Raw genomic sequence first — 18734 nt, forward strand, 5'->3', positions numbered from 1 at the left:
GGGCATACTCAAGCTAATAATACAACAAGTCTTGGAGCTCCATTGGAATATACTGCAAGTGACAGGTGCTCTTTGTCTTTAGAGCCATCACCTGCTAGTAAGTGATATTCCAAGGATATCTGGAACTGGAATTCATCTAATTTACTTTCCACCTTTAGAATCATATTCAATAGCAATTAGCATCAGGGCATATGTTGTGGTAGCAAGTCATCTGGTTTCATAACAGGTAGTGGGAAGAAGAAGTATCTTCAGTCCATTTTGAATCTTCTGCAAATCACTTTCATTAGATGATGTGATGTTCCATTATTGTGATGGATGAGATTGAGGCCAGAGTGCTAAGTGAAAGGGGCTCACTTCCTGACATCTTCCAAATCTAAAAAGTACCACAAAGGAAAAGTGCAGATGCCATATTTTAAAGACAGGAAATGAGAACTTTGGAAACTGAATCTGCTTGTCAGGTTCCCTGGCTCAATCTGGAACTCATTCTAGGATTTAGAATAGCACAATCAGAATAAATCAATTTATAAACATTATATTTCTCCGATAGCTATCTGCTAAGATGTTGTAACTAGGACCCATATAACTTTAAGTTTCTCTCATCGAGTATTTAAATAAGTTTCATTTTTCTCTTTTGCATCCTTCTGTCCATTTTCAGGACCTCCAGCCACCACAGAAGCACCCATTACATCTGGTATGTATTAGCAGCAGTCCCTCCTGCCATTTGGTTGGTAAAATTCTGCAGGAATTTTTCTCTCTAGCATGCTATTGAGTACGTTTAAAAGCTTTCCTTACTAAATCCAAAAGTCTAATTCATGCACTGTTCCATGCAGCAGCAAAGAGAACACAGGTAGATTACACTTGGGTACAAAATATACACTATTGTTTCAAACATGTGGTCTGAACTTAGAGCAAGTTCAGACATGTCCGTTCTGGTATATTACGTGGCGAGAAAATAGTGAGAGAAAGGAAGAGAAGAAGCTTCACATCCTTCTTTGACCTGAGTCTAGGAAAACAGCTCTGTGGTTTTAACACCTTCATGCATTAACTAGCACTCATGCATTAGTTATGTTTGACTGCAATTTGACTACTGTAGTAAACACCACTGAAATAAATACGTAGTCAAAGATTTAAACATTTAGTGTTGTATCTTGTATATATTTAAATTAGGAACTCCACCACCACAGTCTACAGGACAGAGCATTACAACTGGTAAGAACTAATGTGAAGTTATAACAATTTTTTTACACTTGTCAGTATTATATATTAGTAAAGGTTGCATTTTTCCTCAACTTTTGCAGATAATTCTTCATTGGGAACATCAGCAAGCCCTTTCTCCCTAAGACTGGTGAATGGAGAGAACAGCTGTCAGGGTCGTGTTGAAGTCTATCATAATGGGGAGTGGGGAACCGTCTGTGATGATGAATGGGACATTAATGATGCTCAGGTCGTGTGCAAAGAACTTGGTTGTGGAGAAGCCACTTCAGCTCCACTAAGTGCCCATTTTGACCAAGGCTCTGGCAGTATCCTCCTGGATGCAGTACAGTGCGAAGGGAATGAGTTTTCTCTTGAGAAATGCTCCCATAAAGGATGGGGAGTCCATGACTGCAAACATAAGGAAGATGCAAGTGTCATTTGCTCTGGTAATGTACATTTCTATTGGTTTTCACACATTAAATATTATGCAGTATTCATTATTTGTAGTAATATTTGCAAGGAACCTCTCTGCAGTATAAATTCATATTTTTTTAAATTCTTTCTTTCATTGTTTTAGGAAATGTTTCCTATACTACAGGGAGCCCCATTATAAGTAGTGAGTATTAATTGAAAGCTGGGAGCATTATGATTTGTTGTTATTTAAAATACTGTTCTTTTGCATATAAGACCATCTCCATGGAATTGAGAACCCCTTTACAGAAGAATTGCTCATTTGTTTTATCAGTGCATGAGGAAGGCCACACAACCAGACCATCCCTGGATGTTGCACACCCCAAGAAGACCCATCCCCTGGCATCCACACATAAAGCTTAGACGTAGGAAGCATGGCACAGTAGGAGTAAAGGCTCCCCGCCCTGCAGATGTTCACACTGTATGTGTAGATTATAAGGAAAAGGAGCCACTCAGAGTGAACAATGTTTTGTTTGTTTTTTATAAAAAATTTATTAAGATTTTTAGATTACAAAATAGAAAAAGAAAAAAGAAAAAGTAGAAAATAAAAGTTGTTAAAAACAATCAATCTTTTCATCACATTATTTTTCATTTACTTGTTTCTCGGACCTCCTCGGACCTCCCTTTTTTGTATTCCAATTCAATTTATTAGCTCAGCAGTTTCTTTCCCTCTTTATTCTACCCAGATCTTTAATCTTAAATTATTATAACCTTGAATTTTTACTTATAAAAAACCATTTTTTCATATTCTTTTATACCATTACAGCTAGAAACCACTTAATTTCAATCCAACATCATTCTAGGATTCATTAATTTTACAATGTCTCTGTAGATAGTCTTTAAATTTCTTCCAGTCTTCTTCCACTGACTCTTCTCCCTGATCTCGGATCCTGCCAGTCATTTCCGCCAATTCCATGTAATCCATCACCTTCATCTGCGATTCTTCCAGAGTGGGTAAATCTTGTGTCTTCCAATATTTTGCAATAAGTATTCTTGCTGCTGTTGTAGCGTACATAAAGAAAGTTCTGTCCTTCTTTAACACCGATTGGTCAACTATGCCCAGGAGAAAGGCCTCTGGTTTCTTCAAGAAGGTATATTTAAATACCTTTTTCAATTCATTATATATCGTCTCCCAGAAAGCCTTAATCCTTGGGCACGTCCACCAAAGGTGAAAGAATGTACCTTCAGTTTCTTTACATTTCCAACATTTATTATCGGGCAAGTGGTAGATTTTTGCTAGCTTGACTGGGGTCATGTACCACCTGTATATCATTTTCATAATATTCTCTCTTAAGGCATTACATGCCGTAAACTTCATACCTGTGGTCCATAACTGTTCGCAGTCAGCAAACATAATATTGTGTCCAACATCTTGTGCCCATTTAATCATAACAGATTTCACCGTTTCATCCTGAGTACTCCATTTCAACAGCAAGTTATACATCCTTGACAAATTCTTAGTTTTGGGTTCTAACAGTTCTGTTTCTAATTTTGATTTTTCCAACTGGAAGCCAATTTTCTTGTCCAAATTATATGCCTCCATTATCTGATAATAATGAAGCCAGTCTCGCACTTTGTTCTTTAGTTTCTCAAAACTCAGCAGTTTTAGTCTATCTCCATCTTGTTCCAAAATTTCCCAATATTTCGGCCATTTAGCCTCCATATTGAGCTTTTTCTGAGCTTTCGCTTCCATCGGTGACAGCCACCTTGGGGTTTTATTTTCCAATAGATCCTTGTATCTTATCCAAACATTAAACAATGCTTTCCTAACAATATAGTTTTTAAATGCTTTATGCGCTTTGACCTTATCATACCACAGATATGCATGCCATCCAAATACATTGTTAAAACCTTCCAAATCCAAAATGTCTGTGTTTTCAAGAAGTAGCCATTCTTTCAACCAGCAGAAAGCTGCTGATTCATAATAAAGTTTAAAGTCTGGCAGAGCGAATTCACCTCTTTCCTTTGCGTCCGTTAATATTTTAAATTTTATTCTAGGCTTCTTGCCCTGCCAGACAAATCTTGAAATATCTCTCTGCCACTTCTTGAAACAATCCATCTTGTCCACAATTTGCAATGCCTGAAACAAAAACAACATTCTAGGCAATACATTCATTTTTATAGCAGCGATACGGCCCAGCAATGAAAGTTTCAAATTCGACCATATTTCTAAGTCTTTTTTCACTTCACCCCAGCATTTTTCATTGTTATCTTTGAATAAGTTCCCATTTTTTGCTGTCATATTGATCCCCAAGTATTTAACTTTCTTAACCACTGTTAAACCTGTCATGTTCTGAAACCTCTCTCTCTCAATTTGTGTTAAATTTTTCTCTAAAACCTTGGTTTTTTACTTATTCAATTTAAACCCAGTGACCTGACCAAATTCATAAATCAGTTCTAAAACCCTTTTAGTACTAGATTCTGGCTCCTGTAACGTCGATACTAAGTCATCTGCAAATGCTCTCAGCAATGGGGAAATTGGGCAACCTTGTTGTGTCCCTTTTTCTATTTTAAATTCTTCCGTCACCACATTGTTTACAATTAATTTTGCCTTTTGTTCTGAATATATTGCACTTATACCATTTTCAAAACCTTGGCCTACCCCCATACCCTGTAAGTTCTTTTTCATAAAAGTCCAAGAAATGTTGTCAAAGGCTTTCTCCGCATCCACAAATATCAAAACTGCCTTAGTATTTATATTCTCTTGCAATTTCTCTATGATATTAATTATGTTTCTCACATTATCAGAAAGATGTCTTCCTGGAAGAAAACCTGCTTGGTCTTTATGTATCTCTTCCACTAACACTCTTTTTAGTCTTTTAGCTAAAATATCTGCAAAAATTTTGTAATCCACATTAAGCAGAGATATGGGACGGTAGTTCTTGAGCTGCGTCTTTTCAGTCTCTGTTTTCGGTACAAGTGTAATATATGCTTCTTTCCACAACTCTGGTGCCATCTTCCCCTCCATTATTTCATTACAGACTTCTTTCAAAGGTTGTACTAACCATTCCCTTAAGGATCTGTAGTATCTAGAAGTCAGTCCATCCAGTCCTGGAGATTTACCCAATTGCATATTCTGGATGGCACCTTCTATCTCCTGTTCAGTTATTTTATAACTCAACATTTATTTTCTTGAGAGATTTTTTGTAATCCATTTTCCTTCAAGAATCGGTCTATGTCGATTTCTCTCTGTGGCCCTTGTGTATATAATTGTTTAAAATACCTCTGGAAACAGTTTCTGATCTCAGCTGGGTTCTGTATATTCCTTCCTTCCACTTCTAAATTTGTGATTGTATTTAGTTTTTGTCTTTTTTTCATTTGCCAAGCCAACAGTTTCCCACATTTGTTAGCTGACTCAAATGTCTTTTGTCTCATTTGTTTAATTTTCCACTCAATCTCTTGGTTCATCATTTTCATAAGTTGCACTTGGTATAACTTTATTTCTCTCAAAATCTCCTGCGACTTGGGTTTTGCTCTCAATTTTTTTCGCCTTCCTTTATTTTCTCCAAAATTTTGTCCTTCTTCTCATTCTGGATTCTCTTTTTTAATGCATTCTGTTGTATCAAGAACCCTCTCATAACCGCCTTGCTGGCATCCCAGATTACTCTTTTTTCCACATTGGTGTCCATATTTATCTCAAAATAGTCTCTCAAGGTTTTTTGGGCCTTCTTTAAAACTTCTTCATCTCTAAATAAGGTGTCATTCATCAGAGTGAACAATGTTGGGGGCAAATCTAAATGGCCTGGCCGTGTTCCACACGTGGAGATTGATCAAATGTATGGCCCATTCTTCTGGACAGGGCTAGAAATTATAGGAACTGGAATTCCCAAACCTTTATATTCAATGGGGCTGTAGTCCCAACCCAATATCATGTTTTCATGAAAATGGGTTTTAAGAAACCTGGGATTTGGGAGACCTATGCCCCCACAGAAAATATATTGGCAGGTGTATTTTCTCAGAAGCTGAATCTCTGCCTAATTGGTCCCTTCTCTCTCCCAACTGAATGTGAACATTAGCACTTCTAGGGTTTGATGGGACAAGTTCCATCTTCCTAGCACTATGGAAGAATCTTTTCTACAGTGCAATGCCTATGCACGTTTACTCAGAAGTAAGTCTCACTGAGGTTTTTACTCCGATGGGTATAGATAGCATGAATTATCATGTATCAGCACACCAGTGAAGCAGTTCTCTCTGAATGGTACACATAATGTCACAGTAAGTTATTTTAATAGAACTCATACATCTTAATGTTGGCATCCAAGTACAAAATTCCTTCTCGTTATGCATGTTTTTCACAAAGCAAAACCTAGTTGAGTTCACAATATTTTGCTATGTTGGTAAATATCAGCAGTCAAAACCTGAAAAGGAAACAGAAGAATTCTCTAGAAACCAATAAAATGCTATTGATTTTTTGTTTCTGGAGTCATACAAAAGTATGGATGAAACAAGATTAGTCCCTAACAGGCTGTGGAAGCCACAAATGTGTCTGTATTTCCTTTTTGTTGTTTGTTTTTATCTATGATACTATTATAATTCTTTCCTCAGCTCCAGCAAGAAATCCAACAACAACGGCACCAGGTATTTTATAATTATAGCACATTCCATTAATAGGCTGTGATCCAGGTAGAGTCAATGTGCTGGCCTCCTGATACTGTTGGATTAAATTAAATTAAATTACCGTAAATCTTTTCCCAGTCATATAATAATTCATCATTTTAAGTGAATAAGCATAGGAACTGTAGTAAATATATAATATTAGAGGGTCTTCATGCTTGGTAATTAATAGTGCCTTCCAAAGTATTTTTACCTAAAAGTAAAGCTGGATCCAGACACATCAAAAAAATGTTTCAGGAAAACGCATTGTAAACCTCATAATGGGAAATTGCCGAAAAACAGAATTCTACAGCACCATCTGGTGTCACAGTGTTATAATGCATTTAAAACACACTTTTAAAAAGCACAAAAACGTAATGCAGCTGTCCTAAGTCTTTTTCAATTCACTATCAAGCATGTTCAGGATTGCACTGTAAACCTATATAACCACTTAGCAGAGAGTGTGACTGTACACCCTATGCATTTAAAGCACATTCAGAGCTCATTCTTTCTCTCAAAGAATTCTGGACTATAATTTCTTAAGAGTTACTGGGAATTGTAACTCTGTGTGGGGTGAACTATAGTGCCTAGAATTGCCAGATGGAAAGAATATACTTTAAAGGTATAGTGTATAACTACATCCCACTGAACTCTTGTATAGGATTACTCCATAAAGCATTTTTTTTTTTTTTTGCTATAAGCTAACATTGTATTGAATATATAAGGTGTGTTTTTTCTTGTATCCTTTTTTCCCCTTTTCCTTTTGTTTGAAATAATTAGCTGTTTGAACTACTGAATAGATGGTTTTCTATTTCAAATATTTACTGTAGGGATAAAAAAAAACTGAGGAAGCATATGACCTGGGTAACTGTTTTCTTTCAACTAGCATTGACACCTCTGAGTACCACTCCTGTACCTCGGCCTAGCACCAAGGCGTCCACTACTTCTGGTAAGCCTTCAGCTAGAAATTTAATCTCAGCATAATTCAGTTTAATAACAGTGCAATCCTACACCTATCCACTCAGAAGTAAGTCCTCCTGAATTCAAGGGGGCTAACTATAGGCAGATGGGTATAGGACTGCAGCCTTAGTAGTTTTCAGTCCTGCTATTGGAAATAATTTCTTCAAAGAACGTAGTATTTGATTTGGTCCTTTCCCCCTCTTCTTTTGCTGTTTCTAGCTAACCATCCTGCTTTGCCAGGTACGTTTTTCTCATCTTGTATGCATTTGTGAAACTTTTAAAAAAATAATTTTAATACATCAGACGGACAACCTGGTTATCTTGTTTACATTTGGCAGTGCCTGATTTTGTAACGCAGCAGTGGCCAACCTGGACCTTCCAGATTTTCTTGGACTGACAGGTCAAGCATGATCAGTACCATAGACTGGGCTAGGGAATCTATGGGCTGTTGTCAAAAAAACCAGCCTTGCAAAAAAAACCTACTCCTTCATCTAAGTTGTTTCCTCTTCTCCAAGACATAATATTAAATCTGGATATACAGTATTGTAGAATAAGTTTATTATGAAGGAATTGGTAAATAAGTAAATGCAGATTATATATGTCTATTACATAGAGTTTGATCTGCCAGTGGGAGGCAACTAATGCTTCTCTTTTGTCTTTCTAAGATGGCACCGTGAGACTAGTCAATGGAAGGAACAGATGTGAGGGACGGGTTGAAGTACTCCACAATGGAATTTGGGGGACAGTCTGCGACGATGAGTGGGACTTAAGCGACGCAAGTGTTGTGTGCAGGCAGCAGAAATGTGGGCCCGCTCGCTCAGCAACAGCTAATGCTCTGTTTGATGAAGGCTCAGGGCCAATTCTTATGGATGATGTCAGATGCATTGGGAATGAAATCAGCTTGGGACACTGCTCCCACAGAGGCTGGGGATTGCACAATTGTCTCCATAGAGAAGATGCTGGTGTCATTTGCTCAGGTACTCTTTGTTTGCAGCATGATAGAATATTAATAATAATAATCTATTTATGTCCCATCCATCTGGCTGGGTTTCCCCAGCCACTCTGGGCAGCTTCCAACAAAAGTTGTTTTTCTCTTTGACATCTGGTGGGAGGGCGTTCCACAGGGCGGGTGCCACTACTGAGAAGGCCCTCTGTCTGGTCCCCTGTAACTTGGCTTCTCACAGCGAGGGAGCCAGAAGGTCCTCGGTGCTAGACCTCAATGTCTTGGTGGAACAATGGGGGTGGAGACGCTCCTTCAGGTATACTGGACCGAGGCCTTTTAGGGCTTGAAAGCCTTTGCCAAGCTGGTGCACTCCACATATCTTGGGTTACAACTTCTGTCACCCCCAGCCAGCATGTTCCATGGTTAGGTATGATGGGAATTATAATCCAAAACATCTGGTCGGCACCTGGTTAGTGAAAATGTATATAAAATTTCAGTCCAATATCCACTTCTCTGGGAGTAAGTCTAATTGAAGTCCATGGGGCTTATATCTGAGTAGGCAAGCATAGGATTGTGTTGAAAGTGACTGATGTCAGGGAATTACCTTTGCTTCATGCCTTGTCTGCCTTTGCTGGCTTCATGCAAGAAAGCAATTGTAAAGAACATTCCCTATTCTAATATCTAATTTCTTGTGATCAATATTTCAAATGATGTTTCGTGGGTTTCTCCAGAACACACACCGGGCAGAGAAAACTGACTTGGTCCATTGGAAAACTTTCAAAATACACAGCAGGGCACACTCTTTGTTGGGGCCATGACCCAAAATGCCACAAACTGCAAAGTCTTCATAATAATAATAATCAACACTGATGTTATGCCATACAGGGCTGGCATGATGTCCAAGCCAGTAGGCTAAGGCTTTGTGGCTAAGAACCAAAACAAAAGAACCAAAGCACTCACAGTAGTCACTTTCTTATAAAGAGCAGAGCTGGCCCACCTATTAGGTGACGTGAAGCAACTGCTTCCACCAGCGGAAGTGAAATAGGCGGTACCCAGTTCACAACTCCACTTCTGCCGGAACATTCCCCTGTTGTCAGGCTTTGGCGAGAGGGAGGTTTTCTGCTGTGCAGTATTGCTGCTTCTCTTCCCTGCCACTGGGGCAGAGAAGATGAGTGCCAAGGCCTTGTGGAAAGTTTCTTGATCTCATCTAGTGGGGGGGGGTTCTGGTGGTGGAAATGGGGGGCTGGCAGGGCAGCACAATAGATGGGCAAGAGGTGGCACATTCTGGTTTTGCTTCAGGTGGCAAAACATGACTGGCTGTCACTGATAAGAAGTATATTCTCTTACGTTTTATGTTCTATGTACAATTTTGATTTCACTGAAGTTATATTTACTCTGCTATTCCACTTTTTCTCTTTCTTTTCAAGTACCAACTGTGAGCACTCCTACTCCAAGTAAGGGACATTTCATCTTCTCTATAATATAATCCTAAATTCTAGTTTTTAGTATACAGATTCAAACTGGCATTTAAATCTATTAAATGCATCTATATTTCTGTGTGTATAAGTCTGTTTTAACCATTGATTCCTTCTGTACTAAACGGAGTAACTTTTACTGCATACTAAACTACATAACTTACTCTATTTTTACTACAGTAAAAATTACTTCAGGAAAACTGTGTTCCTCACAATATTTCTCTTACTTTCTCTTTTTTTTTCTTCTCCATCTTTTGTGGGGTTTTTTTCAAGGACCTGCAATTAGCAAGGAAACTACACTTTCAAACGGTAAGAGATACCTCAGCTTCCTCATGATATATCACACTAAATGTTAGCTTTGGCTATGCAGGCTTTGTAGAATAGGTATTTTCGTGGATGAATTGACTAATGCACAGCCCACAAATGCAAAATGATTTATAAATGTATAAATGTCATATCTCACATGCACCATCCATACCCCCAATGTCACCTTGCCACCTCTTTGGAAATAAAGGTGCTGGCAGCTGCACATGATTCACTCAAGGGTGCTTTTCTCAGTGATGCTACCACCCATCCCTGCAGTTGCTAGGCATTGATGACCCTCTAAAAGTCAGGTCTGTCCCAGTTCTGCTTGGAGATGGAAGTAAGTCTGTCCCATCCCATCTCTGTGCAGATTTTAAAGGGACATTCTGAAAAATCAGAAATATGAAAGTAAAAAAAAAAGATGAATAAAACAAAAGTTATTTGCAAGGTGGTCCATGAGCTGTAGCGCTGCCTCTGTCTATTTAGCTATTTTTTCCTTGACTTTTAAAAAAAGTTCCAGAACCAGTTATCTAGCTGCCCACAACCTGGAGTGTCTAGCTCATGGTGCTCCTTACCGCCACACTGTTTGAATGCAACAGAGCAAGTTCCTTTGGGGGCAATAGAACTTGATGACATTCTGTCACCCTCAGAGGGGAATGTATGGGTGAAATATGGATTCCTCCAGTTTTTACTCTAACCTATTGCCAGAATGCCTCTGGTTACCACATTAATAAATATGTCAGTGGTTTGTGCAGTCACTTCAACTGGCACTTCTCTGCTGATCTCCCTCACCCCAAACCAGTGCTTTTTTTCTATATAAAAAAATAATCTTTAGGGGTACTCTCATTTTGACTCAAGAAAATCACCATTTTATAGTTCAAATAGGGGGAAATAAATGGAGAAAAGTACAAAGATTCACAAAATGTGTAGGGGGTATATGTACCCCTGCATCCCCCAGAAAAAAGCACTGCCCCCAACTCACCCCCCAAAAAACTGAAAAGCAAAATTAAATGGGATGGTTATGATAGTTCAGATGGGCAACAAACATTTGCTCCGTATGCCGATATTGTGACTGGGCCTCTTTATCTACCAGTAGTGAACCCATGTTTCTCTCTTCTTTTTCTAAGGAGCATCTGTGAAACTAGTCAATGGAAGACACAGATGTGAAGGACGGATTGAAGTGTTTCACAATGGAAGGTGGGGGACGGTCTGCGATGATGCGTGGGACTTAACTGATGCAAGTGTCGTATGCAGGCAGCTTGGATGTGGGCCTGTTATCGCAGCACCAGGACAGGCTCGATTTGGTCCTGGCCCAGGCACAATCCTCCTGGATGATGTCTCCTGCACTGGGAATGAATGGCACTTGGGCCAGTGCTCTCACAGAGGCTGGGGGGTACATAATTGCCTCCGCAGTGAAGATGCTAGTGTCATCTGCGCAGGTATTTTCCAATTGCAGGTTGATAGTTCATTAAAAATTAATGGACATAGACCAGGCTTCCTCAGCCTCGGCCCTCCAGATGTTTTTGGCCTACAACTCCCATGATCCCTAGCTAGCAGGACCAGTGGTCAGGGATGATGGGAATTGTAGTCCCAAAACATCTGGAGGGCTGAGGTTGAGCAAGCCTGACACAGACCAATTGTGGGGAACTTTTGGCCCTCCAGATGTTCCTGAACTACAACTCCCATAAGCCCCAGCAATCATGGCCAGTAGCCAGGGATGGTATGAGTTGTAGTTCAGCAACATCAGAAGAGCCAGAGGTGCAAAGATGGATCTAGAGGAGCCGACGTGCTCTGAGCATGTCTGCAGTGGGGCAGCTTGCCAAACATGCTCAGGCTATAACCCTGAGCTGAAACCCTGAGCCATTACTGTTCCAAATAACCAGGACAGCCTGTGTTTGTTCACCAAGCTGACTCATTCCAAACATGTGTACAGCACTGGGGAGGGGGCAATGACCATTTAAGACCATTTAGATTGAAAGTACACTGTTTTATAATAACCAAAATTGAATATAGTACAAAATAATTCTTGAGGAATTATATTATCTGCATAATATTGAACAGATATGTAAAATGCTGTTGGTTGGGTAACACGTACAATCACTGGTTTGATAGGCACTTAAATGCAGTTACAGTGCTTCCCACTTGTAGTCACCCATTTACCGTTTTATTTGTGTAAAAAAAAAACTTAAAGGAGATATTGTTCACATTATGCCACTAAAGTTGATAACTAAAACATCGCCCTAATTGAAGCAGAAATTGGATTGCTATTTTCCACTTTCTTCACCCTTCTTAATACAAGAACCCCCCATGACATTCATCTAATCTACTTTTCTTGATAAGGAGCGTCTACTGCTACATTTTAAACCACATTAGTCCTATTTACAGTGTTGATACCAGCAACAGTATATTCTACTTACTCCTCTTCTTCTTTCTTTTCAAGAACCGGTCCAGACTACTCCTGCTCCAACAGGTAAGAGGCTCCTCACCTTCTCTATAATATAATCCTAAATCTTTCTTCTAAACATGAAGATATTATGGAATAGGCTTCCCATGGAGGAATTGTCCAATGAGCAGCACATGTGGCAAAGTTTATATAGAGCTAAGCATTGCAAACAATCCTTCTCTTTTGTCTTTCTAGAAGGAGCTGTGAAACTAGTCAATGGAAGACATGCATGTGAAGGGCGGGTTGAAATCTTTCACAACGGAAGATGGGGGACAGTCTGTGACGATTTGTGGGGCATGACCCATGCACAAGTTGTGTGCAGGAAGCTTGGTTGTGGAGACGCTGTCTCAGCACTAGGAAAATCGCAATTTGGTGAAGGCTCAGGCCCAATTCTTATGGATGATGTCCGCTGCACTGGGAATGAAGACAGCTTGAGTCAGTGCTCCCACAGAGGCTGGGGAATACATAATTGTCTTCACAAGGAAGATGCTGCTGTCATGTGCTCAGGTAAACTTGGGTTTCTGGATAATGGATAACAATAAGATCTGTTAATGCCTACGTGACTGGTATCCAATAAACAATTTGTCTTAAAGGTTGAAACAAAAAAATTCCTTCCAGTAGCACCTTAAAGACCAACTAAGTTAGTTCTTGGTATGAGCTTTCGTGTGCATGCACACTTCTTCAGATACACTGAAGTATCTGAAGAAGTATCTGAAGAAGTATCAGTGTATCTGAAGAAGTGTGCATGCACACGAAAGCTCATACCAAGAACTAACTTAGTTGGTCTTTAAGGTGATACTGGAAGGAATTTTTTTGTTTTGACTATGGCAGACCAACACGGCTACCTATCTGTATCTTAAAGGTTGGTTTGAACATTCCCTTTCCTAATATGTGACACCTTGAGATCAATGTCTCAAATTACATTTTAGAAGAGTTTGGATTTGATATCCCACTTTATCACTACCCGAAGGAGTCTCAAAGCGGCTAACATTCTCCTTTCCCTTCCTCCCCCACAACAAACACTCTGTGAGGTGAGTGGGGCTGAGAGACTTCAGAGAAGTGTGACTAGCCCAAGGTCACCCAGCAGCAGCATGTGGAGGAGCGGGGACGCAAACCCGGTTCCCCAGATTACGAGTCTATCGCTCCTAACCACTACACCACACTGGCTCTCAAGAGGTTGTTATCTGCAATAATGGTTACAGAGGCATCTGAATACTTGATTTGGTCTCAGTCAATCTATTTTTGCATAGCCTTTAGCTGCAGTAGATGCTGAGGGGTGGGGAATAGCAATGAAATGTTGGCAGATTACTACACAGTCTGCCTTGAACCCCCTCAGTAGGCCCTTCGGTGTGGTGGGTGACACTTTCCCATTGCCCATTGCCAGTGTTTAAGTAAGTGGGATTCCATACACAGAATGTGGGAGGGCACCATCTTGTCATTTGCTCAAAGCAGTGATGGGGGAACTGGATCTGGCCAGGGGAGCATTTCCAGAAATCCCCCACCTCCTGTAGGCCATGTTAACAGACGAGTGAAGCCTTTCACATGTCAATCAACTGATGCTACATGATGCCAGGTGACTCACCTTGAAAGGAAGAATCGGGAGTGCACTTGTTCTCCCATCCTTTGCAAGCGTATCTTGGATTTAAAAAGTGCTGAACTCTACCGGTGGCTGGAAAGGGGAGAATCTTATTCCTTTTCCGTTTGATTCTTCCTTTTTTTCTGTTTGGTTCTGTGGATTTATCTGTTCCACACCTGACATCACTTGATGTTAGGTGATTGATAGGTAGCCATAGTTTGGACCAAACCACTCTGCAAGCCAAATGAGGAAGCCTAGATGACCTTATCTCAAGGACGTAATGCTTTCCTTGTATTTAAGGTGAGCATTATGAGTCATGAGGTTTGTGATTTCATAATATCCTACCTCTGTAGACATTGTAGAATGGGTTTCTCAGGTAGGAATTTGCCAATAAGCAGCATAAAAAAGTGCAGGTGGTGCATAACTTTTATTATGTTGCAAATATGTATGCCACTTTTAAAAATGAGTAATTTCATTTCAATCCTTTTTTATATGACAGCAAAGGCTGCCCCCCAAGCCTTTTAATAATTAACAATAATTAATATTTTTGTGATATACAAATAATTCAGACATGCATGTTTTTAGAGCTGAAAATATGTGCTGTCTCACAACACCAGGAATGCCTGGTATTTGTCAGGAAACTGGGGCCTACCCTGGCGTTTTTGACCATGGAATAACTCTTGTGTTGGAGAGCCATTTAGGTACCACTCCTAAAATATATTGCTAAAATATATTCCTAAAATGTCATAAACAAACAGTCTTTATATGTTATCTTCTATTATCAAGGAGATAAATAACTATACAACTTTTAGAAGACATCTGAAGGAGCCCTGTGTCGGGAGGTTTTTAATGTCTGGTATTTTATTATGTTTTTATATGTGTTGGAAACTGACAAGATGGGTGGGGTCTAAATATTATTATTATTATTATCATCATCATCACATCATTATCATTATCATCAACAACATATTTGTTTTTTCATAGCTCCTGTGGATGAAACAACTACAGATCCTGGTAATGTTAAAAATGATATTGTTGCTTTTTACGTAATTAATGTATTATAAAACATTTCACTAAGACATTTTGTGGGCCTTTGGCAAAATAAGAATATCTTGGACCATGATGTTTCCTCCTTCAGTGACAAAAATGCTACCCACCTCCTGTTTTGAACATTTCTGGAATCCATGTATAGTTTTTACCTAAGGCCTCAAAATTAGCCTTCTCATTCTTCTCCATTCCCTGTTGCTTGAGGCCATGGTGAAGTATGAAAAGGAAAGGTGGTTCTACTTGTTGACTGAAATAATATTTACAAGAACATATAGCCGGGAAGAGAGATGGATAAGAATTTTGTTCGATCCTCCTTTTTAAGCAAACTGACCTAACCAGTACCTGCTGGACTAATGCACAGTTTGGAACCTAATGGTCCTTCAGATGTTGCACTTCTCTATATTTTACAATATGGCTCACAGCTCAAAAAAGCTAAACAAATATATAAGAATTGCATATATCAAAATATCAAGGTCCTCTGGGTGAAATAAAACCAAATTATCTAAAAACAATCCAATAAAGCACTATAATTGAAAAAAACAATATAAAGTGACCATAGGCTACAACAGAAAGGAATTAGTGGAAATCTAATGTACTGTGAGAATGTTTCTTTTAACCGATGGGCATATGTGCATGTATACAACATTACATTATTATTTTCTTTGCTTATAGTATCCAACAATACTTCTTATTTTTTTCCCCTTCCCCTGTCCAGTAACACTTACATGTTTGCCCGAATACATGAAGGCAGTTATTGGCAGAGAATACCTTACTTCAAAAGGCTGCTCTGAGTGCAATCTGTACTTGAGTGACCAAGCCTGCAAACCTGAGATTACAAGAGACGAATTTATATTCTATATACCATATGATGGTTGCGGGACAAGACGGGAGGTAAGGAAGTGTATATCTGATCGTAAGACATATTGGTATAATTTGATAGCTTTTATTTGAGTAACTTTAAGGATGTGAGTTTCAAAAAATAATACAGTTGCCAAATTATACCCCCTGGGGCCCCTTTGCATTCAAATTATCATATATTGGCTTTGTAAACCATGTATGAACAAGGCTCGTGGACATGCATACAATCCATTCACTCCTCTTTTCATGAATGACCTAGCTAATAAGTCTTCCATTAACTGTAGTTTCCTGTTTAATCTGACCCAGGAAACTATGCTTTGTTGATTAGCTCCTGGTTTGTTTTTGCTCTGGTTTTATTTGCTACAGTATATTTAAACTTACTGTCAATCTATTTTGCCTAATCTAATGCTTTAACAGAACAATGGAGGGGTTAGCAGTTTCTCCAATACTGTCAGCAGCCGTGGAACTGGTGTAAATCCTCAGTTTATCTTCATCTGCAAAATGGAGCCAAGAGCCATGAAGGAACTGACGCACAACATAGATGAAATGGAATCCACGGAAGAAGGCCGAAAGCAAAGTGGATTATTCCATATGAAATTTTTATTTTATGACTCATCTTCCTTCGCACACCAAGTAGCTTCCATGCCCTACTTTATGAAGATTAACCAGAACAAAAACTTTGAAGTCGAAATCTCTAACTGTAATCGGAGGCAAATATTCTTCGTAGACACCTGTGTGGCTTCGCCTAGCCCTCATGACTTCACAACTACAACACATACTCTAATACAGAACGGGTAAGGGGGAGAATAAGCTGACAAACATTTCTGCATACTTTGGACAGGGTCAATTATTAGAAAACACACACGGGGGGGGGGGGGGGCAGACCCTGTGTCAAACTTTCACTTCAGCTGGCTCTATCCTGCCAGGACTCTAAGCTCCTCACAGCCATCCTTTTATTATTTTGTCTCTGTAGATTCTACCTTGTATTTGGCCATGATTGGCTCCTACCTCTTTCCCTGGATTTTTTTTTCATCTTTCCACTTTCCTTCTCTAAATTTCTCAGTGCAGTTCTATGATGTACAAAAATGCACATATTGGGGTCAAGTATGAATATAAATGCGTGTATTCCTGGAAAATAGCATACAGAAATGCATTATATTATGGAATACGGCTTTGCAACAATGTGTCTATTGGGCAAAATTGCAATTGCTTATCATTCCTTCTCCATTTTTTTTTCAGGTGTGTTAAAGATTATACCTATACAGGTTCTTATAGACAGAGGGTCACCCGCTTCAGCTTTAAACCCAACTTCAAATGGTCAACAGTTTATCTTCAGTGCAAAATTGTGGTGTGCAATGCATATGACTCTAGATCTCGATGTTACCAAGGCTGCATGCCCAGGCGTAAGAGAGAAATAAGCGCTGGTCAAGAACACGTGCAAGTTATTGGGCCATTTAACCTTCATTAAGTAGTGTCACCTAGCAATGCCCACCAAGGTCAATGAGGATACTTGCATAATGACTCTGTTTGTGGCATTATCTTGAAGTAATTCATCACTGTAGACAGTTCCATAGAGAAGCTGGCACTTCAGATGCCAGAATACATGCTTTGATCTGCCTTTGTAACTCCGATCATCTGGTATCTTTGTAGTCAATATGAAAGATCTGTAAAACCTTTGGCTTGAAGTCATCACAATTAGTTGGCTCACTGACTTAGCAAAACAAATAAAGCTAGCTGTCAAAAAAAAACATGTTTCCTTGTATCTAATCATAAAGTAAAGGGACCCCTGACCATTAGGTCCAGTTGTGACCAACTCTGGGGTTGCGGCACTCATCTTGCTTTATTGGCCGAGGGAGCCGGTGTACAGCTTCCAGGTCATGTGGCCAGCATGACCAAGCCACTTCTGGTGAACCAGAGCAGCGCACGGAAACACTGTTTACCTTCCCGCCGGAGCCGTACCTATTTTTCTACTTGCACTTTGACATGCTTTCGAACTGCTAGGTTGACAGGAGCAGGGACCAAGCAATGGGACCTAACTCCGTCACGGGGATTCGAACTGCCAACCTTCTGATCAGCAAATCCTAGGCTCTGTGGTTTAACCCACAGCGCCACCCGCGTCCCGTATCTAATCATATCAATACCATAATTCACACATTCAGGCCACCTGGGCAACCCCATTGAAAGCAGGCAACCTTTCATCCAAGGTTACTGAGCAGTTGGTTGTGGACCAGATCCAGGTGCTCTTGGAGGAAACTGATCAAAGGTCAAAGACACTGCTGCTGGAGCTATACAGGTGGCACATGGTATAAACAGTATTAAAGAATATATGCACGTATATAGTCATATGAGCAATAGCAAAAATGAACATATTTAGGCTGCATTGGTGGATGAGCTGAATGCCCATTTTACCAGGGATTTGCTTATGTTTACACAGCTGCATTAGCTTTCTAATCAGAAAACACATTGCATCATTCCACCTTGAAAATTTGCCTTGAATATCTGTACAAGTGTACATATGCACACACCAGTATGCGCACACACATATACTATCTAATGCAATGTGCCTCAGGCTTTGGATAGCATCGCATCTGTGACTCTGGCAGGCTCATTGGCTGGTATCATGGAAAACCTGTAACAAGGACCTTTGTCGTCATAGCACATAGCACAGAACTCTTCCCCTTGATATTCTCCTGCATTCCTCTAGTCTTAAATTTAAAAAGAACTTCTCTCTCTTATTTACTTAAGTCATTCCTATATCATTTTATATATAATTTTGAAAGAATATCGAAGCAGTTTTCAGCCTAAATTAAAGCAGCAAACATAACACTGCAAGATTTCAAAATAAAATAATACCAGTAAAGGTCAAGTATA

At 39.5% G+C, this 18734-nt stretch overlaps 3 protein-coding genes across 3 annotated transcripts in view; all 3 read left to right on the forward strand.

Moving 5' to 3' along the window:
* The window catches only part of LOC309370638 (scavenger receptor cysteine-rich domain-containing protein DMBT1-like), a gene marked incomplete at its 3' end in the record, with an annotated part of 37906 nt that extends 24988 nt beyond the window's left edge, over positions 1–12918 (forward strand). Inside the window, exons 26-38 of the mRNA XM_081912551.1 lie at positions 656–691; positions 1168–1209; positions 1299–1640; positions 1772–1810; positions 6211–6215; positions 7039–7207; positions 7438–7458; positions 7884–8195; positions 9589–9615; positions 9910–9945; positions 11067–11378; positions 12380–12409; positions 12578–12918. Of these exons, the coding sequence (XP_081768677.1) occupies positions 656–691; positions 1168–1209; positions 1299–1640; positions 1772–1810; positions 6211–6215; positions 7039–7207; positions 7438–7458; positions 7884–8195; positions 9589–9615; positions 9910–9945; positions 11067–11378; positions 12380–12409; positions 12578–12918 (1712 nt within the window). The remainder of the gene's footprint in view (positions 1–655; positions 692–1167; positions 1210–1298; positions 1641–1771; positions 1811–6210; positions 6216–7038; positions 7208–7437; positions 7459–7883; positions 8196–9588; positions 9616–9909; positions 9946–11066; positions 11379–12379; positions 12410–12577) is intronic.
* PSTK (phosphoseryl-tRNA kinase) overlaps positions 11433–18734 on the forward strand; it is a 69865-nt gene continuing 62563 nt past the window's right edge. Inside the window, exon 1 of the mRNA XM_081912842.1 lies at positions 11433–11551. The gene's annotated coding sequence lies outside the window, so the exon portion shown is untranslated. The remainder of the gene's footprint in view (positions 11552–18734) is intronic.
* Positions 14906–17609, forward strand: LOC309369467 (scavenger receptor cysteine-rich domain-containing protein DMBT1-like). The gene is made up of 4 exons (XM_081910257.1): positions 14906–14972; positions 15721–15896; positions 16281–16657; positions 17103–17609. Exons 2-4 carry the CDS (start codon positions 15747–15749, stop codon positions 17329–17331), a joined length of 756 nt encoding a protein of 251 aa, XP_081766383.1. The 5' UTR covers positions 14906–14972; positions 15721–15746; the 3' UTR covers positions 17332–17609.

Source organism: Podarcis melisellensis (assembly GCF_964234715.1).
Source record: "Podarcis melisellensis genome assembly, chromosome: 5".
In the NCBI taxonomy this organism is placed as follows: domain Eukaryota; kingdom Metazoa; phylum Chordata; class Lepidosauria; order Squamata; family Lacertidae; genus Podarcis; species Podarcis melisellensis.

Bases quoted from the DNA above. Each gene is read 5' to 3' on its own strand.
- LOC309369467 (XM_081910257.1), top strand. From the start codon at position 15,747: ATGAAGGCAGTTATTGGCAGAGAATACCTTACTTCAAAAGGCTGCTCT. The intron at 15,897-16,280 runs GTAAGGAAGTGT...ATGCTTTAACAG, and splicing joins GTTGCGGGACAAGACGGGAG to AACAATGGAGGGGTTAGCAG. The intron at 16,658-17,102 runs GTAAGGGGGAGA...TTTTTTTTTCAG, and splicing joins CATACTCTAATACAGAACGG to GTGTGTTAAAGATTATACCT.